This window comes from Panthera uncia, chromosome B1 (assembly GCF_023721935.1).
Source record: "Panthera uncia isolate 11264 chromosome B1, Puncia_PCG_1.0, whole genome shotgun sequence".
Classification (NCBI taxonomy): domain Eukaryota; kingdom Metazoa; phylum Chordata; class Mammalia; order Carnivora; family Felidae; genus Panthera; species Panthera uncia.
In genome coordinates, this window is record NC_064811.1 from 43,392,189 (window position 1) to 43,409,643 (window position 17,455).

At 35.4% G+C, this 17,455-nt stretch overlaps 2 protein-coding genes across 2 annotated transcripts in view; both read right to left on the reverse strand.

The window, feature by feature from the left end:
• The window catches only part of PDCL2 (phosducin like 2), a 35,552-nt gene extending 31,174 nt beyond the window's left edge, over nucleotides 1–4,378 (reverse strand). The window contains exon 1 of the mRNA XM_049630497.1: nucleotides 4,248–4,378. Coding sequence (XP_049486454.1) covers nucleotides 4,248–4,253 — 6 coding nt within the window. The 5' untranslated portion in view covers nucleotides 4,254–4,378. The remainder of the gene's footprint in view (nucleotides 1–4,247) is intronic.
• Nucleotides 4,379–6,397: 2,019 nt separating this feature from the next.
• The window catches only part of NMU (neuromedin U), a 38,054-nt gene continuing 26,996 nt past the window's right edge, over nucleotides 6,398–17,455 (reverse strand). Inside the window, exons 7-10 of the mRNA XM_049630498.1 lie at nucleotides 16,048–16,122; nucleotides 11,937–11,990; nucleotides 10,596–10,635; nucleotides 6,398–6,534 (exon numbers count right to left, since the gene is read on the reverse strand). Of these exons, the coding sequence (XP_049486455.1) occupies nucleotides 10,600–10,635; nucleotides 11,937–11,990; nucleotides 16,048–16,122 (165 nt within the window). The 3' untranslated portion in view covers nucleotides 6,398–6,534; nucleotides 10,596–10,599. The remainder of the gene's footprint in view (nucleotides 6,535–10,595; nucleotides 10,636–11,936; nucleotides 11,991–16,047; nucleotides 16,123–17,455) is intronic.

Genomic DNA, 17,455 nt, shown 5'->3' on the forward strand with positions numbered 1-17,455 from the left:
CTAGAAGTTCCTTTCTATTCCCTTATCTGTCATTTTTTTTTTTGGTATTTTCATCTAAGTATTTATTTATTCATTTATTTAAAAATTTAATGCCAGTATAGTTAACATACAGTGTTATATTAATTTCAGGTGTACAATACAGTGATTCAACAGTTCCACATATTACTCAGTCCTCATTGTGGTAAGTATCCTCCTAATCCCATCATCTACTTCACCCATTCACCCCCTACCACCTTCCCTTTGGTAACCACCAGTTCGTTCTCTATAGTTAAAAGTTTGGTTTTTGGTTCATCTCTTTTTTTCTTAGTTCATTTGTTTCTCTAAGTTCCACATATTCGTGAAATCATATGATATTTGCCTTTCTCTGTCTTATTTCACCTAGCATTATACTCTCTTGATTCATCCATGTTGTTGCAAATGGCAATATTTCATTTTTTATGGCTGAATAATATTCCTGTGTGTGTGTGTGTGTGTGTGTGTGTGTGTGTATACCACATCTTCTTTATTCATTCATTTCTTAATGGACACTTAGGCTGTTTGTTCATTCTTGATAGTTTCCTATATAAACTCAGCTTTGTAATCTCATTTTCCATTTCTTTGAACACTTCAATAACAGGGATTTTGTATTTGGCAATTGCAAACTATGCAGTCCTTAAAAATCTAAATCTGTTGGTTTTTTTGCCTTTGTTTAACATTCATAGTAGTCTTCTTATGTGATTATTTTGAGATCATATTTCTTTTAAATTTTTTTTTTTAACATTTATTTATTTTTGAGACAGAGAGAGACAGAGCATGAACGGGGGAGGGTCAGAGAGAGGGAGACACAGAATCCGAAACAGGCTCCAGGCTCCGAGCTTTCAGCACAGAGCCCGACGCGGGGCTCGAACCCACGGACCGTGAGATCATGACCTGAGCCGAAGTCGGCCGTTTAACCGACTGAGCCACCCAGGCGCCCCGAGATCATATTTCTTTTAAAATGTGGGTGCTTTTGGGTTCAAACTGAAAATTTCCTTCAAAAAGGGTTTGCTTCTGTTGTCAACCAGGAGTACTATTTCTTAGTCACTAAACCTCTTAAGCCTCTTTAGAGGCTTATAGAGAAAGTTTCACCCTGAACTTACATTGTACCAAAGGTCAGTGTGTTGCTTTAGTCTTCAGGCCTTGGAGAACCCTTCCTTGCTACCTGGATGTCTTCAAATTCTTTCCATGTCTTCAATTCTTTGCTGCTTCAGCCCTGAATCCTGCTTCTGTTGATCTGATCCTGGCAATCCCTTATCCTGGGCCCTGGGTCCTTTGATCCTTTTTCAGTTAATTTTTGTTAATAATGTGAGCTAGAAGCCCAACTTCATTCTTTTGCATGTGGATGTCCAGTTTGCCTTTCACTTGAATGGTTTTGGCACTGTTGTTGTAAATCGTTTGACCAAAATGTGAGGGTTTCTTTCTGGGCTCTCTATTCTATTCCATTGGTTCATATGTCTGTCTGTCTGTCAATACCACATGGTTTTGATTACTGCTGCTTTACATACACATATACTGCTACTATATTTTGAAAACAGATATTGGGTCCTGCAATTTTGTTCATCTGTTAAAAGACTGTTTGGGCTATTTTGGGTCTCCTACGATTTCATATGAATTTTAAGATGTGTTTTTCTGTTTTTACAAAAAATGTCATTGGAATTTTGGTAGGAATTACACTGAATCTGGAGATTGTTTTGGGAAATATTGACATATTAACAATTTAAGTCTTCCGATCCAAGAATATGGAATGTTTTTTACTTATGTGTTCTTTAATTTAAGCAATGTTTTGTAGTTTTCAGTGTACAAGTCTTTTGCCTCCTTGGTCACATGTATTCCTAAGTATTTTACTCTTTTCGATGCAAATATCCAGGCCATTGCTTTCTTAATTTTCTTTTGGATTATTCATTATAGTGTATAGAAATGTCTTAATCAAATTTTAAGCTCACTATGTCCTGCAGATAATTTCAATCTAGTCTTTTACTTTTTTAAACTAATAATCATAATTGTTTTGGAACCCGTTTCTGATCATTCTGATAACAAAAGTCTCTACAGGTCTGTTTTTGTTGGTTCATGTTCATGGTACCCTGTTTCCTTGTGTGCTTGGTTACTTTTGACTGATTTCGGTTTGCTGTCCTTGAGAACTTACCTGAGGGAATTGTTTGAGGTCTAAGATAAAGATATATTCCTCTACAGAGGAGTTTTTATTTCTTCTAGTCATTTATAGACACTAAGGTATTTTTACGTGTGTATGTATATACGTATATGACTAATATATATCAAATTCATAATTTGAGGTTTGCTGGACCACCCAGACAATATAACTTAGGTTGTAATCCATGTGATTTCTGTATTGGGCCACAACTTCTTGGGAACAGGTATTATTCCTTTTCTTTTTCTCCCCTGTTTCACTAAGCATCAAGACAACTTTCCCTGAATTCTCCTGAACATGAGTTTATCTCTTGTTCATACTATTAGTCTTCCATACTTTAGTGGACAATACCCCTTTGGTTCCTTCTCTGTGGATTACACCTGGGACCAAAACACAAACTGCTAATGCCTTCAGGGTAAAAGAGGTTTTGGAGTTCTGGAAATCCATTTACCTGGTTTTCCAGTTTCCCTTCAACTTTGGTCTCATAGTTTCTTAGCATCATATCCTACTATCATAGTTTCTTACTCCTTGATGCTTTTAAGGAAATATGTTTTACGTGTTAGCCAGTATTTTTACTTGTATGCAGAGGGAGTTTTTTTAATAAGGTATTGCTGGAATTTTTGGTAATAGTGAGCTAGATTATTTGGACCAACTCTCCCTCTGCACTTGACTTGACATCCCCTACCATCTTCTCTTTTCTCCTTCATAGTTAAACTTCTTGAAACAATTGTCTATATAAACTATAACCACTCCCACTTCCCACTTACTCTTCAACCCACTCCAAAGTTAGCTTTTGCTTCTAATACCACCAAAAGTGCTCTAGATAATGTCACCTACAAGCACCATCTTGTTCATTTCAATGAATATTCATTGTATTCGATCTCTTAAGCAGAATTGGAGAGACTGTCTCATTCCTTTCTTGTTAAAATGGTCTTTCTGGATATTCATGATACCACATTCTTATGGTTTTATGTATACCTTTCTGCTCTTCCTTAACTGATCTAGGAGTTCATCACAATGGGATTTAACAGTAAATGCTCTTTAATGTATTCTTGTCTTCAGTTTTAGAAATTATCTATGAAATTTCTTCTAGTAGAAATAGGTACCACAATCTCTGTGTTAAAACTACTGTGACATTTATCATACCACAAATGGTTACATCTGTCTCCCTCTTATTCCCCCATACTAAGCTCTTTTAGAGTAAGTCCAGAACTAAACATAAACACTGAATAACTGGATGTCGAGTAAATTGATGAATAAATGAACAAAGGTTAACGTGCTGTTAACTTCACTCAATTATATTTTGGCTTATTTCTTGAAGAGCAGGTATAAATCCAAACAGATTCACAACGTTTTTACAGATTGGATAAAATGTATTTGCTAGGAATCTATTATTAACACAAAAGGACTATTCATTAAAAATTATGTGTAATTTATGCTCAAAATATTCTAATAACTTACACAGTATATGCAAATAAAAATAAAATATGTAAAACAAGAGAAATTACAGTGGTTTTAATTTGGGGGAGCAGATGGGAAGAAGCTGTTTCTGAAAGTCAGAAAGTGAGAATTTTACTCTGATAAAAGAAGAAACAAAGGCACAGGCTTCGGTTTAATAAGGAAGCGTTAGAGGAGCAGCCTTCTAAGGACTAAATGGAAGCCTAACAGAGCTTTTTGCAATCCAGTAGGAGAAACTCCAGGGACAGCTGGTCTTTCTTGAGACAGATGCAACTCCTGGGTTTCCGTTCTGATCTTTTTTTAAGGTAGCGGTGCCTAATACTTAAACTGATTTACACTTGGGCTCCAGTTGCTGGTCTATTTCTCAAGTGAGAAATAGTGCAGCAGTTAAGATTTCCAGGATGCAGGCGTAAAATTCAATCCCAAAAACTCTAAAAACTTCTTCCAGAGACAAACAGAAGTCTTGAGCGTTGAGAAATGGTATTCTCCTGGGGGTCAAATCTTGACAGAGACGCACACAAAACGTAGCCCTTACCCGAACAAACGTTAGAATCCACCCGCTGTGGGCCTCCCTCCCCGTTGGTGCTCACTCTAGGTTTAGCCGGGGACCCCTTTGCGTGCCCACCTGCATGGTGTTCCCCTTCGCTCGTCACGTGGCGGCGGTGTCTTCCTGACACCCGAAGTCTCCTTCAGGTTGGAGGCGAGCCCGCCAAAGGCCTAGCGGTTTCCACCGCCCGGAAGAGGGGGCAGGAGGGGGAGGGGAGAACAAGGGCCTCCTTCGCTGGTGCACCCAGCGCGGCTCTGTTGCCGGGCAACGTGGAGGCGTGGCCTAGGGGCTGGCTGTGAGAATGCACCAGGTCCTGCCTGGGGCCTGTGTACTGAGTGGTGCCTTACCTGTTAGTACTGGTGCTCATATTCCTCCCATCCCTCCTTCCACCACCACCAAATCGGCACGTTGTCTCAGAGCCTCTGGCACCCTTCAACTCCTGAGTCCTGTCTTCATGAAGAAAGAACCAAATCCTGGGGAGAGAACCCTTCAGAGGAGCCCATAGACTATATTTGGATGGATTTTAGGGGACCACTAGCTCACAGACCCCAATTGTGCATCATTTCGTTGTATGCGTAGGTTTGTGTTGGGGGTCTTGGGCGTTTAGGACCAGAGCTTTCATCAGATTCTCAAATGGTTCTCCACCCCTATCTAAAAACCCACTGCCTTAGAAGACAGGAGTTCTGGCTTTACGTAGAAAGCCTACACAGGTGGATTCCTTGGTGGTTAGGTTAAGGAAAGGATGTTTACTGGTAGCTGCCAGGAACGTGAGGAAAATATTTGATATTATCACCAAATAAGGTTATATACATGGTCACAGAGATATACTGGTAGGATTTGGAAAAGAAGAAAAAAATGTTTTTAGTGACACAATTTTAAACTCGGGTTCACTATTAGACCGTTCCACCTGTAGTGCCCAGTTAATATTTAATGAAAATCTTATACTCCTGGTAGCCTACATGTTGTGTTTGTATATAAAATATTAATTTGTTAAATATAAAATATTGTAGAACATCCCACAATTTTTGTAACCATGTTTTGGTATTTTTTCTTCTTCCTTTTTCTTTATATCCTGGGAACCCTAAAATGTAAATAACCTAAGTCTCTCTGTATTTCTGAGAGGCCTGAGGAACTGCTGCTTAAATTAATATTCAACTGGTTTTATTTTGACCATCCAAAACCCTAGCTAGTTGAGTTACTAATCCTCCCTATTCTAGAGTCACCCTCCTCTAACCAGCCAGCCTGCTTTGTGGTGGAGGAGGTTATCCAAGAGGGAAGTGAGAAGGGAAAAACCCAGGGGAACCTGAATGGAAATAATCTCAACATCCATCTGAGGTTAATTCTGTGTCCAATAAGCACTAATTTGATGTAAAATGTTTTCCAAGTGTGTTCATGATCCTCTACTGGTGACACTGTTTTCTTTCTGGTAATGGATGACACTGGTTGCCTTTCAGATGTTGCAGAGTGAAATGGCTTATTTTGAGATAAGTTGAACACTACTTGTTGGTAGAAAAAGCTAACCCCCTGATATGTTTGTAGTAATCAGATATTTATTGTACAGCAGATAAATCAGAACTTACTTATTGGACTATTTGATGGATCATGGCCAACTTCAACTAGTGTAGTTTTAGTTGGTATTCACATTCTAAGAGAGTAAGTTACTGGACACTATGGTATTATAAGAGTTGGTTACTTTGTCACTGATGAAATCCAAATAGGATAAACTAAAACAGCTCATTAAAAGTCAGCTCTCTTCTGAGTGCCTTTAATAAAAATAACAAAAAAGCATGTGTATCAGTACAGTTGACTCTGAATAACACAGGGGTTAGGAGGGTCCTCCCATGCATCAAAATCCTAGCACAACTTTTGACCCTCCCCAAACTTAACTACTAATAGCCTACTGTTGACCAGATGCCTTACCAATAACATAATCGATTAACACATATTTTGTATGTTATATGTAATATATGCTATATTCTTACAATAAAGTGAACTACAGAAAAGAAAGTGTTATTAACAAAATAATAAGAGAAAATACATTTACATTACTGTACTGTATTTTTTGAAAAAGTCCTTGTATAAGTGGACCTTGCAATTCAAACCCATGTTGTTCAAGGGTCAACTGTACTGTCAAAAGCTGCAGGGATCTAAGGAACATCATTATGTACAGCTTTATTATCTAAGAAAAAAATATTTTAAGATTTTTAAAATTTTTGACAAATTAAACATTTTATAATCTCAACCAACTTTTATTGAATATGTTTACAACACAGGGATTGTCAAATACAGTAAGTTTAGCAAGGATTGTTTTTGAGAAGAAAACAAAATGTCAACATTTTGCTGCTTCTGTGGAAAATTGTTGGTCCTGTATAAAAACAAAAATTAAGTTTAGAGTCAAGTATAAATGAGTCTGTGAAGGAGGTAGGCAATGTTAGCATACAGACATTTCTATAAATATTTCTTCATGTATGATAAAATTGACATCAGGGCCATTTCTCAGCTATTCTTCAGTCTGTATAGTTTTAGTTATTAATCTCTCTCTGATAGAACACTCGTTCTATGTGTATTTCCCAAAACTTTATACAGTATTTAACTATATAAAAGTGGTTTCCTAAAGCTCATTGATGCCAGTAAGATCTAAGAATAAAATATTTTAAAATTTGCACAGTTATTCCTCATTTATTTATTTCCTTTTGTATGTGCAATTAAATCAAATTCCATTTTATGTCTAACCATTTTTTAAAATGTCTAACCATTTTCTAAGTAAATAGAAGTCATCAAGACAGAGAAAGATCTCATATAATCAGATGAAAAAAAACAAAAAATGATTATTGAGCTGTTTATGACACAATATAACGAAATCTTAAGTTAGTCTGTGTAAACCCTAATCTTGAAAACAATCCAAATAAAGCAATTTTTGTCAAATTCAGAGAGAATTTTTAACTAAATTAACCAAATCATAGATTAATCTCCATTTCACATTTGTGAAGACTCTACCACTTGGTTTGGTGTTACAATCACAGACATTTTTTTCAATTAGTATTAAACTATTTTTTGTCCACATTTTATAAATATCTCTATCTTTGTAATATTATAAAGCATAGCTTCTTTTCCATTGACCCTTTGGTCTTAGCTCCTTAAAAAAATAAAAAATTAAGAATATATTTGCTCAGGGGCACCTGGGTGGCTCAGTCGGTTAAGCATCTGACTTCAGCTCAGGTCATGATCTTATAGTTCTGAGTTCGAGCCCCATGTCAGGCTCTGTGCTGACAGTTCAGAGCCTGGAGCCTGCTTCGGATTCTGTGTCTTCCTTTCTCTCTCTGCCCCTCCCGTGCTCACACAAATACTCTCTCTCTCTCTCTCTTTCTCTCTCTCTCTCAAAAATAAACCTTAAAAAATTTTTTTAAAAGAATATATTTGTTCATATTTCTGATGTGAATATAACAGGCCTTTGCTAAAATAGGAATTAATGCCAAATATAGTCCAAAAATTTAAGTTCCTAATTTTGCCCCATGAGCACATTAAAATTTTCTTCACTTTTTCAATATTTGTCTCTTTTATTTCTTTCTTGTCTACTGAATTGGCTAATGCATAAGAACTACATTAAATAAGAGGTAACAGAGCATCCCTGTTTTGTTCCTGACATTTCAACAGAAATTCTTCAAAGTGTTTTACTATTAAGACTGCTACTGACTTTGAGACCATTATATAAATAACGTTAATAAAGATTCATCTCTTTCTAGGAGATGTTCTTTTAAAACATCAGAAATTGGGAACGCCTGAATGGCTCAGTTGGTTGAGCGTCTGACTCTTGATTTTGGCTCAGGTTATGATCCCAGGGTTGTGGGATTGGGCTCCATGCTAAGCGTGAAGCCTGCTTAAGATTCTGTCTCTCTCTCTCTCTCTCTCTCTCTGTCCTCTCCCAGCTTGTGCACGAGCTCTCTCTCTCCATCTCTCTAAAGTTAAAAAAAAAATGGACAAAAATAAAATAAAACATCAGAAATTGATGTGGAATTTTGAGATGATTAAATAATTTTTCTTCTAATGGTGAACATATTGTAAAAGAATTCCTGATGTTGAACCATCCTGAGTTGTTGGAACAAACTTCACTTTTTTGGAGTTATATAATTTTTAAAATATACGGCTGAATGCAATTTACTAGTATTTCTTTAACATTTTTGCATTGATATTTATAAATAGAATTGACCTATAGTTTCTTTTTATATACTACTTTTATAAGGTTTTGGTATTAGTATTTGCTGGCTTCATAAAAAATATTTTGAGATTTTCTTCCATCGCTGAGCTGTAAAAGTTCAAAATCCATTGGTCTAGTACTTTTGAGCAGGGAGTTTCTAGATAACGTTTTCAATTTTTTCCAAAGGCCATTAGTCTGTTCAGATTTTTTTTCTTTCTTCTGAAGACAATTTTGGTAGTATCTACCTTACCAGACAATCCTCCATTTTATTCAGGTTTTCAAATGGGTAGGCACAAGATTTACAAAATACTCTCTTATGGTTTCCATTTCCTCTATATCTGTTTTAATGTCCTTACTTTCATTTGTATTTTTGCATGTTTATGGTTTCTCCTTTTTTTTCTTGATTAGGGTGGGCCAGTTAGGCTAGTTTATTTTATTTTATTTTTTGCAAATAATCAGATTTTGCTTTACCAATTATTCTGTTTTACTATTTTATAATTTATTAATTTCATTTTTCATTTTATAATTTTCTTCCTTTTGTTCTCCTGAGGTTCACCTTGTTGTTGTTTTTTAACTTTTTAAAGTAAATCCTTAATTCACTCATTCTTTCTTGCTTGACAGTATTTAAAGCCTTGTATTTTCTACTGAATATGGCTTTGGCAGAGCCCCATAAGTTTTAACATGCAGTATTTTTATTATCTCTTTATTTTCTAGATATTGTAAATTTTTTGGTATTATCTTCATTAGTTAGAAATAGTACATTTTGATTTTTGTTTTCATGAGAAAGTATTAAGAAATTTAATATTTTTAAGCTAACTATATATTTAAGGGTTGAGATGGTGATATGAAAAATATATTTGCAAAAACATGCTAAGCACAAAATCTGCATTTAAGATTATATAAAGTTAATAGAATATACTTTTATTTGCATGGTGTAAATTTATCAAACTGCATTGGGTTTAATTTCAAAATTCACAGCCTAATAAGATACTAGGATTAACAAATTTATTAAATATGTAGGGCTATCCATGTTGGAGATGTCTACTATCTCCAACATTGATGTGGAAAACTGAGTCCCAAAGTAGAAGTCACGCTCTCATGTCTTCCCACGTTTTCTTAGTTCTCTAGAAATGGTAAATTACAGCTTTTATAAAGAATCTTTGAATACAGGTCACTTGGAAGACAGAAATGCATTCAGTCTGTAAGTTCTGGCCCATTATGGTGGACACTGATCATCACAATAAGAGACAACCTCTGACATATTACTTGCCCAATAAATGATGATAAGGTCAATGTCTCTGAAACAGTGAGGACTATTGTGGTATAGTCTTCATATGAAAATGTTGGGGTTCAGGGGGGAATGATCAGGAAAAAAATTCTTGAGGCATCTTTTGTGCAAAAAATGGGGTTTCATTCAAACACCGACAGGACCCGTGAGCAGAAAAGGCTGCATTGCAGATGTGAGGAGTGGCTGATTATATACTTTCAAATTGGGAGGGGGCTAGGGGTAGTGTAAGTCTCTAAGGAATTCGGAAGCAAGATTTCCAGGACCTTGAGGGGCTAGCTGTTGTTAGGAAAAGGTCATTTATTACTGTCTAGTAAAACCTTAATCATGAGACCCTTCAGATGTATATCAGGGGGCCATATGCTTGGAGTATGGTCGCTAACATATATGTCTGGAGGGGGTAGAGATGAAGAAAATTTCTAAAGGAATTTTTTTATGTTAAAGGAGACTTACAGGATCCTAGAAGTGAGGTTAATGTTAAGCTAAGATTCTCTTTTGCCTTTAGCAAAGTATTGACATTGAGGCAGTTGAGTTCCTAGAAGAAGGTCACTCTGCCTGTCTCAAGGACTTGTCAGTGGGCTGTAAGTTGTAAGGAAATTTAACTTTTTCTTTTGCCTTTGTTCCCCACATCAGTCTGAGGAACACATGGCAGCACATCTGTCCCTCAAATACGGACATTTTCCATCATATAAAGCCCCCACGGCCCCTATAAATGGTATGTGCATTATTAATATTAATATTATTAATGTTTATGTGCACACACAATCAAGTAATAGAAATATACTGAGCAAAGCTTAATTTGTGAATATCTGAAAATGACAGAAATTTTCAAACTGGGTTGAATTGTGAAGCACATACCATTTTTTTTTTATTTTATCTTTTTTTTTTTTCAATATATGAAATTTATTGTCAGATTGGTTTCCATACAACACCCAGAAGCACATACCATTTTAAATGTAACCTTCTGACCTTCTTCCATTGCGTGGCTAGAAAATAATAAATTAGAAATAAATCAGTAAACTAAGGAATGAAGTTAATTTTCATACAAAGCAACCTAATGATTTCGACGGGTATTATTATTTCTTCTTTTATCTAGTTTGCTCATCTTTCCATCCGTTCTCCACTTCATTGTTAGAGTTAGTTTCCAAAATGCAAATCTTACCATATAGCTCTTCTTAACTTAATAATAAAGTTGAAATTCCTTAGTTAATTATTTCACTAGTTAATTCATGTTGGTTCTTCAAATTCAGCTCTTAAAACCTTCTCTGTACCTCCTCCACTCTCTGACCTGGGTTAAGTGCATTTCTTTTAGAAACCACAGCCCTGTGGGCACCTGTGGGCTCAGTAGGTTAAGCATCCAACTCTTGATGTTGGCTCAGGTCATGATCTCAAGGCATGGTTAATGAGTTTGAACCCTGAGCCCGTCTCTACACTGACAGCACAGAGCCTTCTTGGGATTGTCTCTCCCTTTCTCTGTCTCTGGCTCTGTCTCTCTCTCTCTCAAAACAAATTAATTGATTAAAAAAGAAAAGAAAAGAAAAGAAAAGGATATGAAGGAAAAGAAAAAGAACCCACAGCCCCCGAATTGAAGGTGCATTTAACATAGTAATTTGTATTTGTTTATTTATCAGTTTCCTGTATTAAGCTGTAAACTCTTAGAGTATAAGAATGGAATCCTATCTATCTGCATACTTCTAACCTTTGGAACATTGCCCAGCACCCAGTAGAAATTCAAAAAATAGTTGCTAAATAAATGAATAAAAAAAATCTCTGGTAATGTAGTAAGGATACAAACATTTTTTTGGCAAGTGTAACTACTTAGAAAGAAACTCACATTTCACAGACAATTTGGACATACAAAACACTAAATGCAATTACAAAGTTTTTCTACTTACAACCTCTAGTATAGTTGATTGTTTTACTTTTAAAAACATGAAAACAGTCATAATTCTTCCAGTATCTCCTGAATCAAATATTTAGTAAATATTTATTTGGAACTTAAGGAATAATGCATCTTTAAGATACTCATTTTCTGCACATGAAATTTTAGAACTAAACTGTTTAATGGGTGAAATTTGGGGTATTTACAAACATGTAGAGTGGATTAAAGAAAAGATCAGAGGTACCATAACATTAAAACAATACGGTGGTGGAAGAAGTTAACCTCAGACTATAATACCTGATGTCAGATATCTATAAACAAACTTCAACTTAGTGTAAATAAATGCACAGGGTATTTTTCAATTTTAATATTGAATGATTTTTTTTAAATACAGTATTTGCATACCCTGAATAAAAACTGTCTCCGAACTTGGCTTGCAATAGGACCTTGGAATTCTTCCTGGAAGAGAAAATGAGGGCATTACAAATCAACTAACAGTAAAAATAAGTGAAAATTCTTCTTGAGAGTATAGTGAAGCTCAAAGGTATTTTCAGCTATCATAATTAAACAAAGAGGGAATCAAGGGCTTGAGTACATAATTCATACCAATAAGTAATCTTTGTATGTATACCTGAAGAATTTTCAACTAGCAAAATCGCCAGGATGTTATATTTTAAAATAATTTCCTAGGGGTGGCTGGCTCAATTGATAGAATGTGCCACTCTTGATCTCAGGGTCATGAGTTTGAGCCCCATGTTGGGAATAGAGTTTACTTTAAAAAATTTTTTTAAATAACTAATAAAATAATTTCCTTATCAACATAACAGCTTCTAGGAAGTTCATCAGTTGTATGTATATTCATCGGTAAGTAGAATGAGAAATGACAGTTCATAGATAATTAACTATATCTAATTTTGTTTGAATGAAATATTTCCTTTAAAATACATACTGTATGTGCTAACACTTGAACAGGGAAAATATAAAATGGAATTGTGTCAGAGCTAAAATACACTATATTTCTATAAGGAATTGAAATTAAAATTGAGGGACAACTTTGGTAAACTATATTTATTCAATGAGACTTGAGTAGAGATTTTCCCAATATAACATATTCACAGATATTATAATGAAAAAAATACCAAATGGAAACAAACAAATTATTCAAAATGGGTATATTTTGAAGTACTTCTTTTCTTAAAACACTTCATTTTTAGGGGCAGCCGACTTCAGCTCCGGTCATGATCTCCTGTTTCACAAGTTCGAGCTCCGCATCCGGCTCTGTGCTGACAGCTCAGAGCCTGGAGCCTGCTTCAGATTCTATGTCTCCCTCTCTCTCTGTCCCTCCCCCGCTCAAGCTCTGTCTCTCTCTCTGTCTCAAAAATAAATAAACATTAAAAAAATTTTTTTAATTGCATTATAAACAATGGCAAAAGTATTTAATATTTTATGGTTTTCATAAAATTGGTTATTATAGCTTCCTATTTTCAGCAATTTATTATAAAAGTGTCAGGATGGCAATCACTATGAAATCTGTCATCAAGACCTTTTAAAATTATTCTGTAATATAAGTATAATCATATATTTAAATTCTAAGAAACAGCCCTGACATCTATTAATATTCTGAAATCCCTTATTGATTTGGGGTACCTGGATGGCTCAGTCAGAAGAGAATGTGACCCTTGATCTTGGGGTCATGAGTTCGAGCCCTACGCTGGGTGTAGAGATTATTCAAATAAATCAATAAACTTAAAAGAAAATAAAAATAAATTCTGCAATACTTGCTTTACAACAAATAGATCTTAAATTCTCAATATTTTGTATCTAATTCTCATCCTGACTATAAACTCTCCAAATTACTTAATATTTAAAATATACTTATAGAGGAGCACCTGGGTGGCTCAGTCGGTTAAGCCACCGACTTTAGCTCAGGTCATGAACTTGTAGTTCGTGAGTTTGAGCCCCCATCAGGCTCTGTGCTACAGCTCAAAGCTTGGAGCCTGCTTCCCAATTCTGTGTCTCCCTCTCTCTGCCCCTTCCCCTCTTGTGCGTTCTCTCTCTCTCTCTCTCTCTCTCTCAGAAATACTAAATGAAGAAACTTTATTTTTTAAATGTTCACATAGAAACTGTATATTTATATGTTTATATAAGAAAAGTTATATATATTAAAAATATATATATTTATATATTCTATATAAGACATATTATATTTCATACAAGATTCTATACAGATATATATATCTATATATATATTTATATATTCTACATATTAGAAATATATATATATATTATATAAGAAAAAAAAAGGCAGGGAAAAATGTAACTTAAATAGTGGCAAAATTTAAAATCTTCAAGCCCAAACACACAGGTCTTTTTAGTCTTATTATTTAGAGATAGAACTGCATATAAAAGAATTTGGGAAGTAGGAATAAAAAAGATGTAGGTTTGGAAGTGAGGATGTCTAGCAAAGAACATTTAAGAAAAGTGTTTGAATACACTAAGATCTGAAAACTCCTTTTCTTTAAGAACACAAAACATTTCACTACCAAAAATCTGTTTTAAAATTAGGTGATATAGGCCCAGAAAGCTGACACCCTACTGTAATTTTTTTTTCTATTCATGTCTTACACTCTTTTCTTTCATCGGTTCCTGTGAAACTTGGCTTGTTGCAAAATACTTTCAGGAGTGATTTGTCCAACAGGATATTCTGCTAAGTTAAGAGGTCACTTATGCAGCTAGTTTTCTGGAAACAGAGTCTCACTCAACGTGGAACATCCAGACAAAGTACCTAATTGGCCACAGTACTGAGTGTTTAGCTTTGGTAAACAATGACACTGAAGCGATATAGTAAACTAATCATTTGCTGGTGTATTTTAAGAAACTGGATCTTTAAATTGGAATCTTACACTATTCATAAGTCAAGCAAAGTCTTCAGAAAGTAAAAGTTAATTCAAAAAAGCGTGTATTATTTCTAGAAAGTTTGTTGACAACATTTTTTTTTCATACTGGAAATCCCAAAATTTTAAGAGGCTGGAGTTCCTCTGACATTTCTTATTCAAATTGGCAACAGCATTGTCTTCCTTGATGGAAGCTTAGTTTAAGAATGTGAAGATTTAGGAGGGAAGTAGTGACCATAAAAATAAATTTTGAGGAATTTCTTTGCCTAAACCATATGCATTTTTAAAAGTATCTGAAGACTTTTGGTAGGATTTTAAGAATAAAATTAACATGATACTTAAATTAAGGGAAAACCTAACAATAAAATAATAGAAGTATCTGGGGTGCCTGGCTGGCCCTGTCAAAAGAGCATTTTGATTGTTGATTGTGGGGTTGCAAGTTTGAGCCCCATGTTGGGTGTGGACGTTACTTAAAAATAAGGTCTTTTATTTTTCTAATAATTTTTTTAATGTTTATTTATTTTTGAGAGACACACACAGAGAGAGAGAGAGAGGGAGGGACAAAGAGAGAGGGAGACAGGATCCAAAGCAGGCTCAGCGCTGACAGTAAGAGCCAGACGCGGGTCTCAAATTCACAAACCACAAGATCATGGCCTAAGCTGAAGTCAGACATTTAACCGACTGAGCCACCCAGGCGCCCCTAAAATAAAATCTTAAGAAAAAAAACCAGAAGTATCCAAGATTAGACAATAAAAAGAACAGCATAATGAAAAAAAATATTTGCCTAGACCAGGAGTCAGAAAGTTCTGCTGTAATCTCTAAACTCACTTACTAGCATCGTCTTGGGAAAGATCTTTATTCTGAGTTGTTTCCCCTTTAGTAAACTGGGGACAAGAGTTGTGTATTAACAGAGTTGCGAAAAGAATAAACTGAGGTAATATAAGACTTAAAACTGTAATGCATCACAACAAAGTAAGGCATCACTTAAAATAATACCTAGAAACTTTTATCATCGAGAGATTTAGAATTCCTTTTCAATGACAATAAAAATGCCACAATTTCTAGTTAAAAATGTGTTAAAAGTCAGTTGTATTCATCTTAAACATAGATACTGGATTTGGGCCATATTTTTAATTTGAAAAACCAAAGTGCCTGCATTTAATTTCTGATATATTTACTTCGCGAGCCTTACTCTTCCTAACATTTTAAGACTTGGATAGAAAGCTTACTGTCCTAGCCAGTTGCCAACCGCACACGGAGGGCAATGAATTGTCCTTCATCTTTTCTCCTATTTCCTACCTAGCGACTAGGCACGCTGCTGTGTCCTCCCTTCAACCAAGAATAGGTCTCCTCCCTGGGAGGGTCACAGCCCCGGAAGGGAATCTAACCCCAGTTTTCCTCATTGGCCCCCAGCTTGAACCCAAAGGGACATAACATGGGGAGGGGGAACAGTTCTCTTCTTCCTGAGTGAAAACGGTTCTGCCAACAGACGCTCTTCCACAGGCCAACTGGGTGTTTATGTTGGGCTTAGCCTGAAAAGGAGGACCTTACAAACCACCACGACTGGGAATTACTGATCCCACAAAGAGCGGCAAGGCAAGCATGCGGTCTGTGTTACGTACGTCCAGTCTGAATCTCTTCGTTCTTCTCTCATGCAGGTGAGGAACAAGCTGCAGTAACGGATGCACGACAGACGACTGAGAGACACGAACACACACACATGATGAGCACAAAAGCTTCTCAGCATTGAGCATAAAGACGGTTTCCTACTTGTTTGGTTTTGGTTTTGCTTTTACCCACTGTACTTGCTCCAGACCAAAAAAGAACGAGAAAGGTGTTAGATAATACAGCCCTTGGAGAGCACTTCAAAGAACCTGGAGAGTAAGCTAAGACACTGAATGAAATATGGTAGCTCTATGCTACGTTGAAGAACACTGTTCTTAGGGCATCAGCTCCATCACCAGCTGCCAGCAAGGAGACCATCCTGAGAACCTGCAATTCTCAGAGTCTGCCTGCTTCCAGACTTCACGCAAAAATCATTTGGACGGAGGAAACCTACTCTGTGAGAATCAGTTTTCCACTATGAAAATGTACATCTGGAAGATTCTCCTGTACACACATCTGGTCATCTCCTTTACAAAATATATATTTTGTTTAAAAGTGAACATACGGAACAAGACAACAGGGGACACAAAAGGTGACAAATGTGTCATCGAGAGTGAGAAACGTGACTAAGATACATTTTCTCAAAATGTAAAGATGCCAAGTGGAAGAAAATGAAAGTACATCCGAGACATGTAGTTACCTGTAACAGTTTCATTTTAAGGGCATGGCTTGAATTGAACCTTCTCACAAATATTAAATTCATTTTTCAAATGGATTACTTTAAACCCTATATAATTGTTATTTGTTAATCAATTCAATCTGTATTTGGCCTAAAGCCAGTATAACCTAACTTTCAACTCCTCATACATAAGAATATTCCATATGATATTTAAAACTGAGTTTATATTACAGTTATCTTTCCACAGCTCCTCATTCCCTAAATTGGTCCATGATAGTGAGTCACAATCACAGAAGGAATACTATAGTCAAACAATTATTATTAAGCACTCTAGATTAAAACACCAGAATAGCATTTTTAAAATCCATTCATATAAAAAGAAAAGCTACTACTAAAACTGCACAATTTAGAAGTAAACTGAATTCAAGTTACTGGTATCCAGCTAATCTTAGTAAATTCTCACATTAAAAGCCTAGTTACAAATAAGGAGACCTGAGGAATAGAAGTGGATATTTCTAGTTATATTTAATGACATTTTCGGCAATCATCTTCTAAAATAATTCTTAAAATGACTTTGAATAAATCTGTTTTATCCTTGCACTAATTGATATCTAAAGCAATATGTTTTTCTTAATCATTTGCACTTTTTTTTTTTTTTTTTTTTTTTTCTTTAATATAGATTTTTTGTCAGGGGGGGGGTTTTTTTTTTTTTTTTTTTTTTTTTTCTCTTATATTTTTATTGCCTT